We start from the raw sequence: 21,049 nt of genomic DNA, 5'->3' as shown, positions 1-21,049 counted from the left end.
ATGCGGCAGCAAAAAATCCAATCCAATCAACTTTGTACTAATTTCTATACTTGAAAGAGTATATTTCTATACTTCACATTAAAGGTGTGATTGGGCTAGCCCAGTGTCAATCAAGAAAAGAACCAAATGGGCCGCTGATCTACGTGTTTCATGGGGTGTCAGAAAAAAAAAAACTAACGCTGACTTTTTTTTGACCAATGCATTACATACTAATTACGCACTAACCCAGCGCCGCCAATTAAGCAAAACAAAACGAATGGGCCGCCTGTAATGGTCACCAGCTGGAGTGCCCTTGAGAGCCACCAGAGGGCACTCCACATAAGACTATTATCACTCACAAACTACATTTCCCATAATTCTCTGCCTGGACTCATCAGCACTCATTATCACATTCACCTGTATCTCATCTTCTTGTTTAGTTCACCCCATATAAGCCTGGTTCACCCCTTCACTCACTGCAAAGTTTTGTTTAGTGTCATACTGCAACTCTGAGCGTTTTCCTGGTTTTCTTGTTTATTGGTTTTGGATTTCTTGCCTGTTCCTTGGATTACTCTTTTGCCTCTGACCCCTGCTTGTCTTGTTTTTGTTTTGTTTGTTTGGACTGTCTACCTGTGTTTTGACCAATTGCCTGTTTATTGGATTACGTGTCTGGATTGCCCCTTAATAAAGCTGCATTTGGATCCTCTACCCTCGTGTCTCAGAGCAGTTCGTGACACCGCCGATGTACGAGTTTTATGGGCCGTTAAGACAAAAAACTAAACAAAAAAGTATGAGATGTTTCGGCCCAAAAAGCACGTCGGCCCACCGGGAATCTCCCGGTAGTCCCGATGGCATTAGCCTACATGCCTGGACGTCACACAAAACAAAATCCTACCTGTAGCCTTTCACCATCCACTTATTTAGCTGCTGTTGCATCAATTGACATGCCATCTCCTTTCCTCTCTTTCTTTTTCTATGTTTAGCCCCCGACAGCTTTTTTGCATTATCCATCTTTTTCGACGACAACTCACTGCTCGTTCCTGCTCGCTCAGCTCTCACGGCGCCCGCGCCCGCTCGCGATATTATCCCGCCCTCTTCTATGTCAAAATAATGACATTGGCAACATCGCTGTCTGTATCTGACAGGACAGTTAAAGGTCCAATATGTAATATTTTTTTACCACAAGAGGGCGCAGTTTCCAACAATAACAAAGGCGAAGCTTGATGACGCTATGAAGGAGGTGACGATGGGAGATGTATTTTTTAATGCGTTTTCACCATCTAGCAATGTATCTAAATGGAATTAATGAATCATGAACACGGATGAGGTAATTTATTCGTTTTTGTATTACCTGTATGTCTGATCGTATTATTTTATGTCATCATAAATAATGAACTGCAAGGAACGTGAAATGTTATGCTATATTATCCCGTTACAACTTACAGCTATTTGTCAAATGATTTGTTGGGTTGTACAGGCATGTGGTGTAATTCATATCTATTAAAATCATCTTTACTGTAACTATTACGTTACTTGTACAATAAAAAAATTATTGATTTGCTTACCTGTCTATCAATACACTCGCGAGAGCAGAGTCTCTGTCAAGTCCAAGATTGTCGCGCAGCTCTCTCCATCTCGAAAACGCCTGGCCGATATTTATCCTGGTTTTATTCCGCCGTTTGTCACACAGTCTGCGTGTATCCGAATATGGACGCTTTCTTTTTGTTGGCACTTCAATACTCGCCAAAGAGTAATCGTGATCCATAACAACGATAACCATACAGTCTATGGCTATAACGCTATAACCACCACTTCCGCATTTGATCAAGTGATATTCCGGTGTGGTGGAATATCACATGAATTTCACATGGTCCACACCGGAAAAAAAGGCTAGTGCGGAAATTGCGTCACTGAGAGGCGACATTTCTTTTCCGGGACCATAGACAGTATAAGAAGTGGACAGAGTCATCTCATTGGAACTCAATTGAGACAAGTGAAGCCCATTTTTAGCGATTTTTTAACACTTCCGTTCCTGACGCGCAGACTCAAACCGACTCAAACTAAGCTTGATGACGTGAGCAACCTGTCTGACATATGTAAATATTCTAGTAGCTGTGCGTGCAAACTGCCAACGTTAATCTTGCAGAGACGGCGAGCTTGAGCAAAGAGTTCTTTGGCGTGAGTGAGCAGGAGTAAGTATTCTGATTAATTATTTTGTATAGTATTTATTTTAAAATGTTATTCCCTTGACGTCCCCCCGATTGCCTGCGAGCTTCTCCTCCTGTCTGTACGGTAATCTCTCTACTGTGCGACAGAGAGTCGAGTGGTTATGATGCAATCGTTAGCCCTTTATACATTGTCGTGTTTCTTTAGAAATAAATAATGGACAAATGGAGTCTTTAAACGCCTCAGATGTAAAGTTATTCGCTGTCAAAGTGACGCCAAAATGAATGGGAGTCAATGGAAATGCTAACGCAAGTGAAGTTCTGCTACAAGATGGCGGCACGCGGCCGGCTTCAACTTCCGGTCGATATATTACCCGCCTGTCCGGGACAGACAGTTATTTAAAATCGTAATTTCTCTGAAATAAAAAAACTTTGGAGACTTTTGAGATATTGTAAGTACACTACTGGAGGAAATATATCACACTGTGCAAGTTATTTTTGGAAATTTCATTACAAAATTGTTACATATTGGACCTTTAACATTGTAAGCTAACTTACCTCAGGCTTGCTTTCCGACGTGCAGTTCTTTGTTCGGCAGTGTGTCATCAGACTCGCGGTGTTAAAGACTTTGAAAACAATTCTGCCCTACTCTGACTCGGATTGGCTGTCAGGTTTCGGCATTAGGAATGATGATTGGTTTTTTAAAGCTGCTAAGTTTATGGTAACTATAGAGATATAAATGCTGGCCACGACCACGACCACCCCCTTAAATATTTTCTCATCGGATCTGCACAAATCACGTAGGTGACCCATTTTGGTTTTAAAACGGCGAATTTCGCCGAAAGGTGAGGAGTTTTCATGCCTGCTTGAGCATCAAATCAGCATATTCGAATGATTTCTATTATTATAAATATTGTAAATTATTATTATTATTATAAATTGGAATCATTATAAGCATAATGTAGTATCAATATTACCATTAAATATATCTTAAATTGATTATTGGCTACAGCTGATTCACAAAAAAGGTCAGCATTAACAGTCATATTTTATTATCAATGAATATAAATCGGCAAGATTATTAATTGACGAATAAAAATTTTTTAAGAAAATAAATGCATAAAAATTAAAGCCCAAAACAAATAAAAAAGAAAATCGTATAAAATACATGAACAATGCACTAAAAATCAGTAAGCTTAAGCACTGCTTAGAGAATGTCAGAGAATGGACAAGTAAACAGATGTGTTTTTCAATATGGACTTCAATGTGGGTACTATTGGGGACACACACACACACACACACACACACACACACACACACACACACACACACACACACACACACACACACACACACACACACACACACACACACACACACACACACACACACACACACACACACACACACACACACACACACACACACACACACACACACACACACACACACACACACACACACACACACACACACACACACACACACACACACACACACACACACACACACACACACACACACACACTCCTAAAACAAACTACACACTTTCCCTCAAGGACCAATTAGACAAAAGCTATGAAACAGCAGAAACACATCAAAGTGAATGTCCTTAGGTAAAACTCATGTAATGGTAGTGGTCTTATAACTTGAACTTTGACCTTGCTTGGTAGTAATAAACCGGGAAGACTTGACCTTAACGCATTTAGAACAGCTGGCCTTTGATAATATAATGATCTTGGAGTGATTATGTCACAGAACGAACCCTAAAGGCTTGATTGAATCTGCACAATAATAGTCATTGTAATGGGTTTTGCTGTGCTTTACACCTCACGGTTCTTACACGCATTGCCAATTACACAGTGAAACTGCAACGACGTTGGCTGGAAATAACAATCTCCATTTATAGAACACTTTAAATGTCAGTCCACTGAAAGGTGTCGGAAAAGTCAAGAGGTAAAACACAGCAAAGAGAAGGAATAAACGTGAGGGGTATTCCCCATCTATCTCTCTTTTAATCTTGCGCTCTCTCTCTTGTTCTATATATATCTGATTAATTACACTTTTCGTATAATAATTTGGTCATTTTCCCTTTTGAATAATTGAGGCTCCCTCACACTGTAATTGAAAGAGCGGCAGTTTCCTAAAGCAGTCAGTCATCCGTCACTTCAATAACCCCCCCACTCCCCTACCCCTCCCTCCTTTTACCCCTCCCTCGCCCCTAAATGCGCTGTTCCCCTTCCTCTAGCGCCGCTCCCTCCCTGATTACTGCTTCAGGCATGGAAGGACAGGGAATGGGGAAGATGATCATCATCAATTTTTCGTTCTCTCTCCCTGCTGTTTCAGAGCTGTAGTGTTTTTAGCTTCCCTCATTAGGCAAATGAGGCGGGAGGTAGATCATTGTTAGGGAAATGAGCCCCAAGCTATTATAGTCAACACAGCACTGTTAGTGGATAAGTGTGGAATGATTGACAGCTTAGGAGAAGACACACCTGTGTGTCCATGGACTTACTGGACATCCTGGATTTGATCTGGAAAATGACACATATGACTATATGTCAACAGCATACACTACCATTCAAAAGTTTGTGGTCAGTAAGATTTTTTCTTAAGAAATTAATAGTGTATTCAGCAAGACTACATTAAATTAATCCAAAGTGACAATAAAGACATTTATAATGTTACAAAAGATTTCTATTTAAAGTAAAAGCTGTTCTTTTGAGCTTTCTGTTCATCAAAGAATCCTGAAAAAAAGATCACGTTTCCCACTAAATAATAAGCAGCACAATTGTTTTTAACATTGATAATAATAAGAAATATAAATAACACTGAAGACTGGAGTAATGATGCAGAAAATTCAGCTTTGCCATTACAGGAATAAATAATTAAAGGGATAAATATTTCACAATATTACAGTTTTTTTCTGTAATTTTGTATATCATTTCTTTAACTTACCCCATTAAATCTTGAACTCACCCCAAACTTTTGCACGATAGTGTACATTCAAACACACATAAACAAGCAATCAATCAGTCAGTCTGTCTGTCTGTCTATGAATCTTGGGTCCGTGAAATCAAAAAACTCAATCAGGTGAGGATCAGGTCAGCCTTTAAAGGCACAATATGTAATTTTTTGCTTTAAAAATAGCAAAAATCACTATATCTATGTTATATATATTTTTTAGTTGTGTACTTACATTATCCCGACTGTTTCCAACAACTTTCAAACCAGGAGAAATTTTTATTTAATTCGAAGACACGGCACGTTTCTTTATTTCCGTTTTGTCGCAGTCAATGGCGTCATATCCGCGTTGTCCCTGGTTTCCGCTTGTACTGCCATGGTAACCAGACCTATGAACCAGAGCCCTCTGATAGTAACCAAGACGACAGACGTGGACCACTGTAGTTCGCAATGTCTATCTGCACGCTGTTGTTATTTCGTTCAAACATTATGGACCATGGCAAGCAGACTTTGGATAAAAAAGGAGAACTAAACTGAGAATCAATATCAGCGTGGTGTTTTCGAGATGCCTAGAGCTCCCATAGACAGTAACGTTATATAAACGAGAGCTCCACGTCCGAGACTTCAACCGCTCCTACATGTACTTTATTAAACAGGTGAGTACATTTACATAAAACTAATCAATGTTATATAGTTCAACAATGATAAAATGTCAGAATATGATCTGTATGTTATTCTAATGTTGATCTAACTGTTAGCTTACTGCTAGTCTCATACAGACAAACTAACACATACATTTCAACACATTCAAATGCAGTTTAGTGTGATAGTGTAATGGTAGACCAAGTGAAACAGCGCTGCGTTACCTCACAAGTTTAATTTGTCTAATAAACTGACCTGTGAGTTGTAATTCTGCACTCGTGTAGTTCGGTAGAATGAAATGTCCATATTCCTTTTATATCTGCGGGACTCGCGTCGCGTGTGGAGCTGATAGCTGTCTCTTAGCAATCCCGAACTGCTTCATATCACAGTCATGATAAAAGCATCAATGTATTCAGTCATCCATAAACATTATTAGATCGGTCGGCTTGACGTTGACGACAAGATCCATAATTCTTAGCAAATGTTGCGTCATCAAACTACGCCTTTGTTATTGTAAATATGTTAGCGACCCCTAGTGGAGAAAAAATTCCATAGTGTACGTTTAACTACTACAAAGATGAATTAAGGGTTTAGGCAACCAAAAAAAAAATATATATACAAAAAATATATATATATATAATTTTTTTGTATAACAACACGGTGGTCATGTGATGTCTTACGTGGCTCTCTTGTCCCTCTCTCAGGTTATAGGTGAGGTCGTGCGTGATGTCCTGCACAAAACGATGGGAGTATTCAGGATACAGGTCAAGCACCTCATACAGACCCCTTAGATTGATGCACTGCAGGTCACAGTACGTCAGCGCCTTCACGTCAGCGTTTGTCTTTATGACGCGATCATCAACTGACATGTTGGCACCAATCAAGTCGCCTTTACCTGGACGTGTCACACAGGAGCACATGAACAAAGAGGAGGATGCAAAAACATGTAAATATTTTGTCAGGAGGAATTAGGAGTGTTCAGTCAGTGTGTCAATATGTAGGCTAAAGTGGCAAGCTAATCCAGCATGGGTTCTATGAGGAATGTATTTAATAGAACAAAAACATAAAATTGTCTTCAAGTATTATTGTGTTAACCAGAGACTGTATTTTACACATAAATCGAAAACCACAATTCTTAAAACCCATTTGAAACTACCAAGGGAAATCGTGGCTCTAAAATGCTAATTTGTTGAGCACTTTAGCACTGTGGGACTACAAACAGCTCTATTAGCAGCACAGAAACATACTGTATAAAAAGCACACATACACATGTAAACACACACAAAAAAAACAGAACCTTCTTGAGAACTCAATGTCAGAGAGACCTTCCTATGTCAGCAGGGTGGAGAGAGAGTGTGAGGTAAAGATGAGAAAGATAGTGTGTGTTCTTTTCCTGTCAGAACTCATAAGGTGATATTAACACAAACACACACAAAAACACACACACACACACATACATACACACACACAGGCAGGACCTAACAGGATGAGGAGGATTTTATTTTTTCACACATTAGTTCCACTGTCCTATGAGCCTGCTGTGTGTGTGAAGCCTCACAGAGAGAGAGACCAATCACAGAGAGCAGTTTTTGTTGGCTACTGTAGGAACACATGGGCAGGGCCGCATTAACAATAGGGCTAGGCGGGGCTGAAGCCACAGGGCCCGAGCTATAGGAGGGGGCCCATGATTGGCTGTGGAGTAGATTGACTGGCCATCGGGAGCACCAAAACTTTTTCCAGTGGGTCGATCGCCAATACCCCATCATGCCCCTGCATATTAAGCGCTGTTATTTAGTGGAGCACCCAGGAAACAAAGACCAAAAGCCAAGTGATGAAACCCAGTGGGATTTTTCCATAGGCTTATTGCAAAAAAAGTCGCAGAATAAAACGTGAAAGTATCTTGAGCTTTTGTTAAGACCTTATTTCAGCCATTTAACCAAAAACCTATAAAAAAAAAAACACTGACTTCGGGACAATGGAAACGGAAGTGCTACAATACTAACTAGTTTCCACGTTTTGGCCTAAAAATGTACCTCATACCTGCAACACTCTATACACACAGAGCCACCACTATAAAAAATACCATGCAATTACTAAAGCTGTAGAAATATGACATTATGGTATTTATATTACTATTATTAGCCTTACATTAAATATTGGGTAATATAAGGGCAAAAAAGGTCACTTTTATAGAGGTTGTTTTATAGTGTTTAAGATGTTTTTCATTACAAACACCATAGTTTATCATTAGCAATATTATTATTGTTGTTGTTATATGAAAACCATGGTAATGAGGAGCTTTTCTTTTTTGCCTATGTCTTGATCTTACAGTGAAACTCTGGATTCCAAGCAATAACTACGGTAACTTTTCATTAGGGCAACAAAGGAGAATTTAAGAGCTTTTTAGCCTGGATGAATTAAGGAAAAAGCTATAACGTTTTCTTCTGTGTAGATACAGTATGTTCAGTTCTAATAAACTTTAAAATATGAATTCAATAATTAAGAGCCTTGCAATATATTGCAATATTAATATTGTTAAACACATTTGCAGTATATTCAAAAATATTTATAATTATTTGTTTCTGTCCTTTATTTATTCATTCATTTATTTGTTTGTTTATTCCAATTTAAAGGACTAAGCAAAACATTAATGGGGAAAAGTTTGGGCCGGATGGGCTGAATTTGAGCCCCAGTCCAGCCCTGATGAATCTCCTCTTCTAGGGTCAGAAAGAAGACATTCTAATGATAAACCTAATTAAAGTAAACTCCTCAAGGCAAGGCAGTCATATGCACAAAGTTGTTGCTGTTTCTAGAAACCTGTTTGCTTTGACCTCATATTTGGTGTTAATGCATGTATGCTTTTAATGTGTTGTAGCCTGGAATATTTTCACATTTTATATAGAGATACAATACATTGTATCCCTGTGTTAATTATATAACTTTTCAACTAATATATCTATACTAATTACTTCTGCGGTAGAAAACGTTGTGGCACCAAGATAGGCTACTATGAAGGGGGCCCTTGGGTTGGCTATAGCCCCAGGGCCCTATGTGTTCTTAATGCGGGCCTGCACATGGGCCCTAAAGTCTTCACTTAATGAGAGGCAGTAATTTTTCCCTTCATGCTAAACTACACTGAACATTTTGAGCTTCGCTGTGTAATTGGTGGGTTTGTGTAAACTGACCGAGGATGGCTAACACCATGCTGTCCTTTAGCACCTCCATGGAGCCAGAGCAGACAAAGAAAAGGGCCTGTAGAGCATCTCCCTGCCGAAGAAGATACTCGCCCGGTGCGCAAAACGTTGTCTTTATGTGCAAGGAGAGAGAGCGGAGACACCCACGACTCAGAGAGGAGAAGACGGAAAGCTCTAGGATCTCTTTGTTCAGATGCATTGCGATGTCCGAACGCAACTCATCTGGAAAGTCTCTCAAGAGCTGGGGAGTGTATTGGAAGAAGAGAAAAAAAGAGAAAGGAATAAGAAACAGAACAAGCAAAAAAGAATAAAGAGAGAAAAAGAAAAGGAAAAAGGGAAAGGAAAATAAAAAAGAAAGGTGTGGTTAACAGTTACTTACATTGTAAGGAAAATAAATATTGTGTTTTTTTATGTAAACTTGTGTAACAGCACATTACATCAATTAAACTGCCATTTAAATCATTAAGCATGCCGCCTTCACAAGTTTCCACCCTGAAAGTATTCCGGCCATGCCTCATTCCTGCCCTCTGCCACCCTTCATCTGCTCTGCTCATCCATCCATATATGCAACCATCCTTCAGCCTGACTGAATGGCATCTGTCACTCTCCCCTTCACTCACAGCACACACATCCCTCTTTTTCTCTCGCTCTCTGTCTCCTGCTCTCCGGCCATCAGCCTCACCATCTATTATTCATAAATCTGTGATTTAGCAAGGTGTTTGGATTTCATCTCATTTTTCCCACTTTCTCTCTGGACTCTGGAATAAAGTCCCGGGCTCAAGGACAGAGCGCATGCAGTTGTCCCCTCCTCAAGTGTCCAACTGTCTATCTAAATTATACTTGCCTTAGCTGTTCCTTTGCTCTTGGCTTTAGTATGTTACTTCATTAGTAGTACATCACTTACAGTACACCATAGTATACAAATTTAGGTTTGGACGTGATGCCATGGTTTTCTTTCATGTTAGTGTACCATGTAAATACAATGGTATGTGAATATGGTAATTAGAGATTGGTCATTATTGTTTTTTATGAAATACTGATAGAGAGTAAATATTATATTATATTAATAATGAACAAAAATAAAAACAAAAATAAGAAAGATTTATTTGTATCATCATCATCATCATCATCTTTGTTTCAGGCTACACGTTTTTCATGATGTAATTAATTAATTTAATTTATAAGTTAAATAGGTTACACTTTATTTTACGGTGTCATTGTTACAGTGAAATTATATATTTAAGTACTGAGTAATATTAATGAAGTGCATGTACTTACTATAGGGTTTGGTTGAGGGTTAGTTGCATGTAATTATGCATAATTCACTGTTAATACTATTGTAAGTACATGTAACATATGTAACAAGGACACTGAAAAATAAATAATTATCCAAACAATACAATAATCAAATTATGGCATTTATTGGTGACCTAATATTTAAGAACTGATAACCAAATACTGTTTGAATACTGGTCAATCGGACCAGTATTATATTGGTCTATCAGATTGGCATCATCATCATCTTTACTTCTGGCTAACTAAGCTACACATTTCTATCAAGATAATGAATATCTGTTATTTTAAAAGTTTATCTATACAATACGTTAAACCAAAGATGCCATTTATGTTAAAGACCAGATAACCAATTAACGTGTTGGTTAAAAAAAAAAGATTGGTCAAACTGTTTGGTCTATCGGATCATTTATATATTTTTATTTCTGTGATTTATTAGCAGGCAGAAAGTGATTTATGATGTGAAAACAATAGATTAATAATAAAGAGTTAATAAAATCCTGAAGAGGAGACTTTAAAAGTTTAATGTTCTGTACCAGTGTTACACTGGATGAAACACTGAAGTGCAGTGGGGAAGCACATTGTATTCTTGTAAAGTTGGCTCATCTTGCAGAGTCCAGCTGCAAGGAATTCCGCATCGTCAAATGATTCAGTTGTGCTGTGTAATACTCTCTGAAGCGTGGGGTTTACCTCGTTGGAGTCGATGCCGTTGTTGACAGACCAGGTGGTCTGGAAGTACTCCAGCATTCGCTGTTTGAGGCTCTGGGGAAGGTGGTGCACACGGATGAAGTCCTTCAGGTCTTTAGTGCGCGTGTGGTAAGAGGACCAGCGCGAGTACATGCGTTGGATTATGGCCGTCACGTTACCGAAGACCAGAGCATGCATCAATGCTGCCAAAAACACAATGACACACATATGCATGAATGTACACAAAACTTGAATGTAGGGCTGTCATGATTCCTAGGTTAAATTAGAGTAACCTTTTTTTTTTATAAAGTCCTCGATTGCAATTTGTCGAGTAATACCAAGTAAATTTCAAGTAAATACCGGAAGTGGCACGCTCCATGGACAAGAATCCATGAACCACATTATTAGACCGTTTTCTAAGGCTGCACGATGTATAGGGATGGGTACCGAAACCCGGTATTAAACGGGCCCCGGTGCTGAATTATGAAAGACCGCTGGATCGATAAGCTCGGACGTTATTGGTTCTGCTGTCGGTACTGGAGAAATTAAGAAAGTACACGTGCTATTTATTATTGATATTAAGAAATTATTATCTTGCAAATTTAATCTCGCCAGCCACTTCTATATATAATAATATTGAACCATTTGTCTGTGATGCATTTTTGCTAAAGAGAGAGAGTGTGTGTGTAAGAGAGAGAGAGAGCGAGAGAGAGCGATCTTTCACGCGGAGCCACGGCGCGCACAACACAACAGCCCTGCTTAATGAGTGACGATGAGGACAGAACTAAACATTCAAACGGTTACACTTTAGATCTTTGATATTAAACTAATTTTATTTTAGATTTAGATTGTGGCTTCCAATGATTATAAAAAAGAAGATATTTGAGATATAACCATTAAAAACTAAAGCCGCATTCTCTCCAGCGCAACTTCTTCCCTTCACAGCGGTGCGCTGTCATTTCTCTCTAAAACCCAAATGTAACGTCAGAATCTGCACGATCGGTGATTGTTGTAAAATGTAGTCTATACTGTTGCTAAACTGTGGGACGTGTTTGATAATAAAAGGCTATTAAAAGTACCAAAATTGACGCAATAGACGCTGTTCCAAATGCGGCGCGCGCTCCGAAACACATCGCAACGAGACAAGCAACGTATATTTTGGGCTTCATGTGTCTGATGAAGAGCCTGCGTGCTCGAAACGTAACATACGCTATGCGATAGCTGTCTTGAAAATAAATATTTTTGATAATTTTGGAGCTTAGGTGTTGCCGACTTTATATTTTCTACTTGTTGGTTTCTTAGTCGAGCACCCTTTTGAGACTGATGTGCGTGCTTTTGTTTCATTTTTCTTCGCATCTAAACGATAAAATATACACAAAAATATGTCAAAATGGCCGTCTTGGAGATTCACTTAAACAGTTTATTCACTTAAATACAGTTTATGTCTTAAATGGACGTAAATAGTTGGGAGAAAATATGATGCGTAATAATGATTAGATCTGCATTTGGTCTTAAAGAGGCAGCAGTCTAATAAACCTGCTGACGATTGCTCCATTAATGTGAATCAAACAACAAAAGGCAAAGAGAAAATCAGTCGCAGCTCTCGAGTGAATAATTTTGGCTTTTATAAGCTTTAATCTATCTATGATAAATCATGCAGTGTTATTTTACATCTGACTTTATTAGATGTCTTTTTAGCCCATATTACTCCTGAACAGTAATGTCAGTAGACATTACTGAAATTAAAGCACTGGGTATATAATTTGTATATTTGTTTTATTGTATACTTTTTTTTGTTTGACCATGTGTTTGTACTTTGTTTTTGGTGTCCTATGTCTTCTGTATATAAAACACAAAAGCCTGCACCCTTCTGCATAACATACATGTTTTAATTGTTTTGTGAAAGCATTGCTTTTTCTTTTGCTATAGATATTTATTTTACATTTCAAAATATAAAGCAATATTAATTATATTCTAAATTATTTTTTTTCCTTTTTTTTTTATATAACAAAAAGAACCGATAAGAATACCGTTAAAGTACCGGATCGATAAGGAGTATCGGTAAGAGTAGTAATACAGTTAAAACCTTAACGATACCCATCCCTACTAAAGACAGAGCGTGGTTTGATGCTGAAATCAGCTGCACACATTAAGCATAGAAAAAGAAAACATTGCCCTTGGAAATAAATGAACGTGTCATTTGAGTATGCAGCTAAACGTGGTAACTCCGTTGAAAGCGCAAATGCTGGTTTCCGTTTAACCTTTTCTTATATATGTAGCTTAGACAGCATATCCTCACAGCAATTAAATACAACAGATCGCTTGCTGCGGCATAAACACAACTGCGTAAACGCTGCAGCTTATCTGCTTAGTAAATCACTCCACAAGACTATTAACATAACGCTTAGATTAAACTGTTATGATCGCTCATTTAGAAATTAACTAGCAAACCACGCAATATAATCAAAGATATGGAGTAAAAGAGTGTTCACTTATCTTAGCTGTTGATTTCAGATGCTTTCTGAGAGCGCAGTGCAGATTATGAACAGCAATACTACCAGTATTTGAATGTTGAGCCGCAGCTTATTGGCCGCTGATGCAACAGCAACCAATAAGCTAAGCTATGTAGATAATAAAGCGATCGCTACCAAATGAGTTAAGGACTTATCAGCCTGCGCCATCAAGAGTTTCATGCCAGAAGTTGGTATATGTATTTTAAGTCATTTTAAAGGCTTAGGTCTATTTTTATAACCACCAAAAATATCAGATTAATCGTCAAAATAATCGACCGATTACTTGATTAGCAAAATAATCGTTAGTTAACTTACAGCCCTTACATGACCTAAGAAGTCATGGTGTTTTCTGTTAAAATTTGAAAATTCAACATGGCTTTTTTTTTTTAATCATGCAGCTTGCAAACAATAACTAATGTCCATTGTCCATGATAAATAAAATAAAATAAAATAAAATAAATCAAGCTTGATTTAAAAAATTAATTAAGGTTTATAAAATGTATCAAATAATTTTTGTTATTGAATTCTGTAGATGACAAAGTGATCAGCATGGATCCTTTCCATTTCTGTAAAAATCCAACCTATTTATGTATTTCAGAGGCTCTTGTCTCTCTAAGATCTCTGGTAATACACAGGTGGTGACTGAATGTGTACATACATGTTGGGGTGTGTAATTGGGTATTATTGTATGTTTGAGAAGGGAGCAGAACTGCCCGATGGCAAATGGTGACATTTCACAAAATAAAGGCCATGAATTTTGAATGTGAACAGCTGGCGTGACCTCATATGATCCTATTTAATGACAGACGAACATACAGTGTGTAAACGCATGCTGTTATGCAGACATTGATGTTGTTGTTTGTTGTGTATTATTGTATGTTTTTAATTTACATTTTAATTTACTTTTTGTAAATATACACTTTTATACAAATCTTTTTATATACACTTTATTTATATACACTTTAATACTTTATATCTACAACCTTTTTCAATATGTCTCTATTGTCTTGTACAAACATGTATTCAAACTCGTTTTTAGTTTCTAAATAAGCAGCAGACATACAGCCTCCACTTTTTGGATCCTAATGATAATCCAAATTTGTTCTACCTCCAAATATATTTAAAAATATCTCCTAAACTTCAACCTTTCTGCAAAGACACACACACACCTCCGATAAGCATGGTGCAGATGGAGAAGATCTTCTCTGCGTCTGTGTTGGCAGAGACGTTTCCAAAGCCCACGCTGGTCAGGCTGCTGAGGGTGAAGTACAGCGCTGCAATGTAGATGCTCCGCAAAGACGGTCCACTGCTCAGCGTTTTGTTGACCGCTCCCATGTCCTCCTCGTATGGAGACTCCAACCGTTTCCCGAGCTCATGAAGCCAACCTGAAGAGAGCGAGACAAAGAAGAAAGCATTAGATATAATTAAAATGTGTTTGTGTATCAGTTTCATATGTGTCCATATGGTGGAAAAGTATCTCACACTGCAATGACACATAAGCTAAAGGAAATGGTTTATCTAAAAAAAGAAATTTCTGTCATTATTTACCCGTATGACTTTCTTTCTTGCGGGGAACACAAAAATAGCTATTTTGTTTTGCATACAACGCATAGCATACCCGTTTCAGGGTAAAAAAACCAAAAACAAAGAGGGATCATAAAAGAACCATTAAAGTAGTCCATACAATGTGTGTGGTATTTTCTAAGACATATGATAGCTTTGTATAAGGAACAGATTGAAATTTAAGTAAAAAAAAAATTTATTGAAAATTTGCACCTCAAGTGAGCTGTTAACCTCTGTGAGAATTTATTATATATATATATTATATATATATTTTTAGCAAATTTCATTGCCAGCAATGCCAGGTTTTGGGGCATGTCTTAATTATTAATCAAATTTTTGTAACGTTAAATGTAACGTTTTACATACACTACCATTCTAAAGTGTTTAGGGTCAGTATGATTTCAGTGTTTCCCACACATTGACTAATTCGTGGCGGTGCGCCACAGAATCAACACCGGCCGCCACATATTGCGTTTCGTTATAAAAAAATATTACGCTATTTAAAACACGCAGCGTGTTCATTCAGCTGCATTTCCTTTCCCTGCTCTCCCTCCGTCTTTCTGTCACTCATGCGTCTCTCTCACAAGCGATTTTTTGTCTCGCCAAAGCCTTATTTGATCGGTGAGTGATGTAAATGACTGCTGCGCTTGCGATAGGGCGCATATTACTGAAAGAACGAGCAGAGAGAGAGGCCCGGTCGCGCGCGCAGGGTCACTGTCTTCAAACTGTCTTGCTCTCTCTCGCTCCCTCGCGCATATTAATCAGAATCAATTGAGAAATGACATGATGGTAAAAGATCGGAAGACCGAAGTTTCACTTGAAGCATTCGGATATTTTTTTCCTGAATTACCGCTGGGTGTGAATTGTGCAAAAAAAAAATCATAAATACAATTTTTTTTTACATTGCCTTATCTTCTCTGAAAAGCGTTCCGCCCATTCAGCTGACATAAAAACACTTTCAATAAACAAAACAAAACCTATCCAATGATGAAATGTTTTCTGTGTTGACAAATCTTGTGCGATGTCCTAACTGCCGGGGTAATCACACAACGCGTACAAGTTCGCTAATGACACGTCCGATTCGCGAACTAATGACTCCTTTGAACCGATTCCATTTAATGAATGGTTAAAACAACTGATCTGTCCAACACTGAATCGGTGTATAACAAATCGGTAACACTTTACAATAAGGTTCCATTTATTAAACTCTAGTTAACTAGATCAGTTAACATTAACTATTAATAAACTGCACTTCTACAGCATTTATTAATCTTTATTAATGTTAATTTCACCATTTACTAGTAGCCTACATTTTTTAAATCAAAAGTTGTATTTGTTAACATTAGTTAGCCTAATGCACTGTGCGAAGTAACATAATAAAAATACAGCTGTTCATTGTTTGTTCAACTAAGATTAACAAAGATTAATAAATACAGTAACAAATGTATTGCTCGTGGTTCATGTTAGTTAGCAGCCTAATACATTAACTAATGTAAACAAATCAAACCACATTTAACCTCTTAAAATGAGAATGTAATTGTGCTTACCCCATTTTTTTTGTAAGAGTGGTTAGCAAGATAAACCTTAATAACCTTAATAAACTACTGTATTTTCAGGTTATCTATATGACAATGTGTAGAACAATTACCAAAACAATCTTTTAGTTTAGACTGTTTGTTGTAAAGGCAGTTGGGTTGTCAAGGTCAAAACTCTAAATAAGCTGTGAATCAAATAAAATTACTATAAATAATGTTATGTCATTTTTTTACTCTTACACTGAATGTTTGGATTTTGTGAAGGTGTGAATCATTTTTGATTAATATTTAATATAATAAAGTTCTGTGTAACGAATTATTAACAAAGGAACCTTTCTGTGTAGGTCTGTGTATTTAAGCTCTGCGTTTCTTTCTGTTCCTGGTCAGTTCCCGTAGTGTTTAACCCGGTTGTTTGGTTCTGTTTTTATGAGTGTTTCGATTTGAGTTCTTTGTTAAACTGTGCGTCGCAGAGGGGGAAAAGGTAGGTTGTGCAAAGTCACTTGGCAGCAGCGAAATTTACGTTTCAGTGAATGACATACACACATACAGTTTAGTATAGGGCTACACGATATACCAATATTAAACAGAAATCGCGATGTTGCTAGTGCGATTTTTGAATCGCAAAGGTTGCGATTTAATTATATATACGCTTCAAGAAAAGTGTAAAATAGTGTTTTCAGGGTCTCAGAGTGACTTGGTTAATTAATAAGCGGCTCATTAATTGTTAAGCGGCTTATTAATTGTCCACAAAACTGCATTAACACGTACAGTTGTACACTGTAGTGTTTCCAGACTTGTGACAGGTACTGTACAATGTAAACACCATGAATAACATTCATTCTACACCAGGGGTGCCCAATCCTGCTCCTGCCGATCGACTGTCCTGCACAGTTCATCTCCAACCCTAATCAAACACACCTGCCTTTAATTTTCAAGTGATCCTGAACATAGACATGTATAGAAAGGCTAGATGGCTCAAGGCGGAGTCAGCTGTGTCGTCACTTGGCGGCCATCTTAGGTCAGGAGACTGCGCTGCTGCTCCCTGCTGCTGTGGACGGAAGGTGAGTGACATACGCCAACTAAAATGCTCGTAACTTGCTGAATTCTTGACGGATTTACAAACGGTTTGGTTTATTACAAACCTTATTAACGTGGCTATGATTTGTGCTGATGCCGTTTGTGGCTATAATTTTTCACAAGTATGCAGTTAAATAGCCGCATCCCTGACGTTTATGACACACCAAGCCGTTTGAAAATCGGTTGAAAATTGAGCAAAATATAGTTATTTCAGCACTACATGCACAATAGACTTTAATGTTATAACTGGACGAGCGGTCCTGTCCTAAGATGGCCGCCGTGTGACGTCGTCGGGTCCCATTGGCTCTCAGCGCCGGTAAGCTATCTAGCCTTTCTATACATGTCTATGATCCTGAAGACCTTAATTGGTTGCTTCAGGTGTGTTTGATTAGGGTTGGAGATGAACTGTGCAGGACAGACGATCGGCAGGAGCAGGATTGGGCACCCCTGTTCTACACCATAGTATTTCAGGGCGTTTTTCCACTGGGTTCGTTTGCTGCGGTCCGAACCCGAGTGCGCTAGTTCCCGGCGCCCCCCGCAGCATTGGTCTGGTTTCACACTCAATTAGTTGTATCGAACCCAGGTGCGTTTGCAGTGATCTTACGTCATCGCAAACGCACACGGAAAACGCATGGAGAATACAACTCGACTGAGCATAGCTGTAATTTGTCTGTTTTTTTGGTGCTATTATGCGCAACATAGTGAGAGACAACTACGTTTATGTTCATTACATGGTGTAATTCAGCACATATCCAGGGGACGCCGTGTTTCACAACGTTCCCCTGCCACTCATGGTTGTCGTGTGTGAGGAAACAATGATATCAACAGTGATACGCATGCGCGGGATACTATACTTCCTGAACAAGCGCGCACCCGAGTCCGTGTTGCTTGCACATTAACGCGAACCGCGCCACGGTTCGGGAGCAACCGAGCTCAGACCACCTCCTCCAGGTAGTCTCGGGTTCGGTACTCTAGTGCGCACCCGGGTCCGATGACAGCGTTCACATTAGCGATTTTTCATGCGAACCGTGCCCCGGTCCGCACTAAACTGCCAGTGTGAAAGCGCCCTCAATCTGAAACATCATTTTAACATGGTACTATCACATTTGTACAATTTTTGTAAGGCAGACTTACGTACATGAACTGGTTACATGAAAAGCAGAAGGAACATCTTGCGACCCCCAAACAGTTCTCCACTAACAGTAGTTGTTTGGAATTCACACCAAGTCAATTCATCAAACAGAGTTTGCCTTCATGAAACAATCCTTGTGTTTGCTGATAAGGAGCGACCCATCAGTTCTCACATACCACACTATCTAAATCCGGGTACCAGAGAGGAGATTCCAGCCCAGGGTTGCTATAGTAACAGCCCATCAGAGCAGGCCGGGGGTCAGTGGTTGGATGCCGAGGGGAAACTGCAACTTTCCATCAATACTGATAGGGGACCAGGCGGTGAACTCTGGTACTTTTACAGCGATCCGTCATTACAGACCATAGAGAAGCACACTGGGCCTAATTACAGCCCCTCCTGCAGTCAAGATGGAGAGAGGCCCGCGGCACGACGTCTGGGTGACTGGTTTGTTTGCCGTTCGCTCACTCTTTCACTCACTTGGCTGCTTGCTGTCCCTGGTGCATTCTCCCTATCTTCCTCCTCCACTATAACTGTCCATAACACCAGCTAACAGTGTCAGGCTTATCGCGCTTCTTCTGTAACTATAAATTCTGCTTTCCATTCTCATTTGATGTCTTCATCGCTCTCTCTCTGTCTTGCTCCGAACGCATCAGATTAAATCCATTCATATTATGTCCATATTGCAGCTTTAACAAATCCATTACAAACTGAAATGAAACTGGAGAGCCAGACTGCGTTGAATCAATTAACACACTGTTGCATGATTGCTTCGGTTCAATAATTAAAAACTTACAAGGATAGTCAATCTCAAAATGAAAAGTCTGTCATCATTTACTCACCCTCATGTTGTTTAAAACTTATTTGAAATCTTTCTTATGTTTAAAGCAAAAGATGTTTTTAAAAATGTTTCAGTGTTTTTTGTCCATATAATGAAAGTCAGTGGAGAATAATGTTGTTTTGGACCCTATTGACTTTTATTGTATGGACAAAAACACGTATTGCTTCATTTGTACATCGCGGCAGTTCAGAAATGTTTGGTGAGTGGTGCTAAAAGGTTAATGCTCTGTTGCATTTGAAAATAACATACCAACCTGACTAAACACTACATTGAACCTAACCAAAGCAAAAGCAAACATGAGATAAAAAGGCATCCACTGAAGCAACCATGCCATTTTAGCTTGCTTCTACAAGTATTTTAACTCTTTATTTAGTGCCATGACTAGTGTTTAATGGGACTTGTACCCGAGTACTCTTCCTCGCAAGTGCATAGCTGTACGATGTGACCTACTGAGCAAGTTTACTACTTCAGAAAAGCCATACATATGGAGCTGATAATGTGATGCAAAAAGGGCTGGGCGGTCTTACGGTATATATTGTGACCAAAATATAAAATGTCTATTGTTGGAGATTTTACTATACAGGGCCTGAATTTCATTTTGGAAAATGGGGGGGAAATCCCCCCTTAGGTGATTATTATGGGGGGGAATTTTTAATTTGAGGGGGGAGTTTAGACTTTTTTTTTAATTACATGTATCTGGCCTAAATGTATGCTCACTCATTGCATTTTTACAATGGGGTAATTTTGTTCTTAAGAATTTACACAACACAAGGAAGCTTGATTTCAATCTTTGAATTAAATTGAAAAAAGTAGCACAAATAAATACAATAGAATAAAGATACCAATAAAGAGAAATAAAGAGAGAAGTGTTTGCTTAGGTCTAACACTAGTATTCAGAAATACTACAGAGACTGAATAAAGTAATCAAATGTAAAATAACACTGGGTAGTATTTTAGTTCTGACTAAATTAAATACATAGGCTATTAATCCTGATTCCTTAAAATGAAAGCTACTGTATGTTTTCACAACCAAATTAATGACAGACACATATGGCTGCTGTCCCTTTAAGAGCTAGTGCACGGATCCTGTTTCATTATACGGTCACGTGCGATTTATGCTTAAGACATAACCGACTGTGTTTAGAGGATACTCACCAAGACCGAAATTGACATAATTTTCGCATGTTTTTGACTGTTAAAGCGATATAATCCACGAAAAATTACTTTGGTTACCCACGAGCTCTGTGTGAGGCGGCTTTAAGGCCAATTTATACTTCTGCGTCGAGTGTACGCCGTAGTGTACGTCGTAGGCTACGCACGTAGGCGACGCCGTCGTGAGCATTTATACTTCTGCGAATGTCTGTGTTGCTCTGCAGTTACACCACCGAAACGCTAGTTGGCGCGGGTGGGTTTTAATGTTCCACTGTGTTTACATTCCTCGCGGCTGTTTTGAGTTTAGGTTTCTACGAG

The 21,049-nt window shown here is 38.7% G+C and overlaps 1 protein-coding gene across 1 annotated transcript in view; it reads right to left on the bottom strand.

Moving 5' to 3' along the window:
* Window positions 1–21,049, bottom strand: part of kcnh8 (potassium voltage-gated channel, subfamily H (eag-related), member 8) — an 80,465-nt gene that overhangs the window by 22,165 nt on the left and 37,251 nt on the right. Inside the window, exons 8-11 of the mRNA XM_082185684.1 lie at window positions 14,604–14,819; window positions 10,925–11,124; window positions 8,933–9,182; window positions 6,428–6,642 (exon numbers count right to left, since the gene is read on the bottom strand). Of these exons, the coding sequence (XP_082041810.1) occupies window positions 6,428–6,642; window positions 8,933–9,182; window positions 10,925–11,124; window positions 14,604–14,819 (881 nt within the window). The remainder of the gene's footprint in view (window positions 1–6,427; window positions 6,643–8,932; window positions 9,183–10,924; window positions 11,125–14,603; window positions 14,820–21,049) is intronic.

The sequence above is a fragment of the Leuciscus leuciscus genome, assembly GCF_965113295.1.
Source record: "Leuciscus leuciscus genome assembly, chromosome: 12".
Classification (NCBI taxonomy): Eukaryota; Metazoa; Chordata; class Actinopteri; order Cypriniformes; family Leuciscidae; genus Leuciscus; species Leuciscus leuciscus.
The sequence above is the reverse complement of the archived record's forward strand: the minus strand, read 5'-3'. Positions and strand labels throughout refer to the sequence as shown.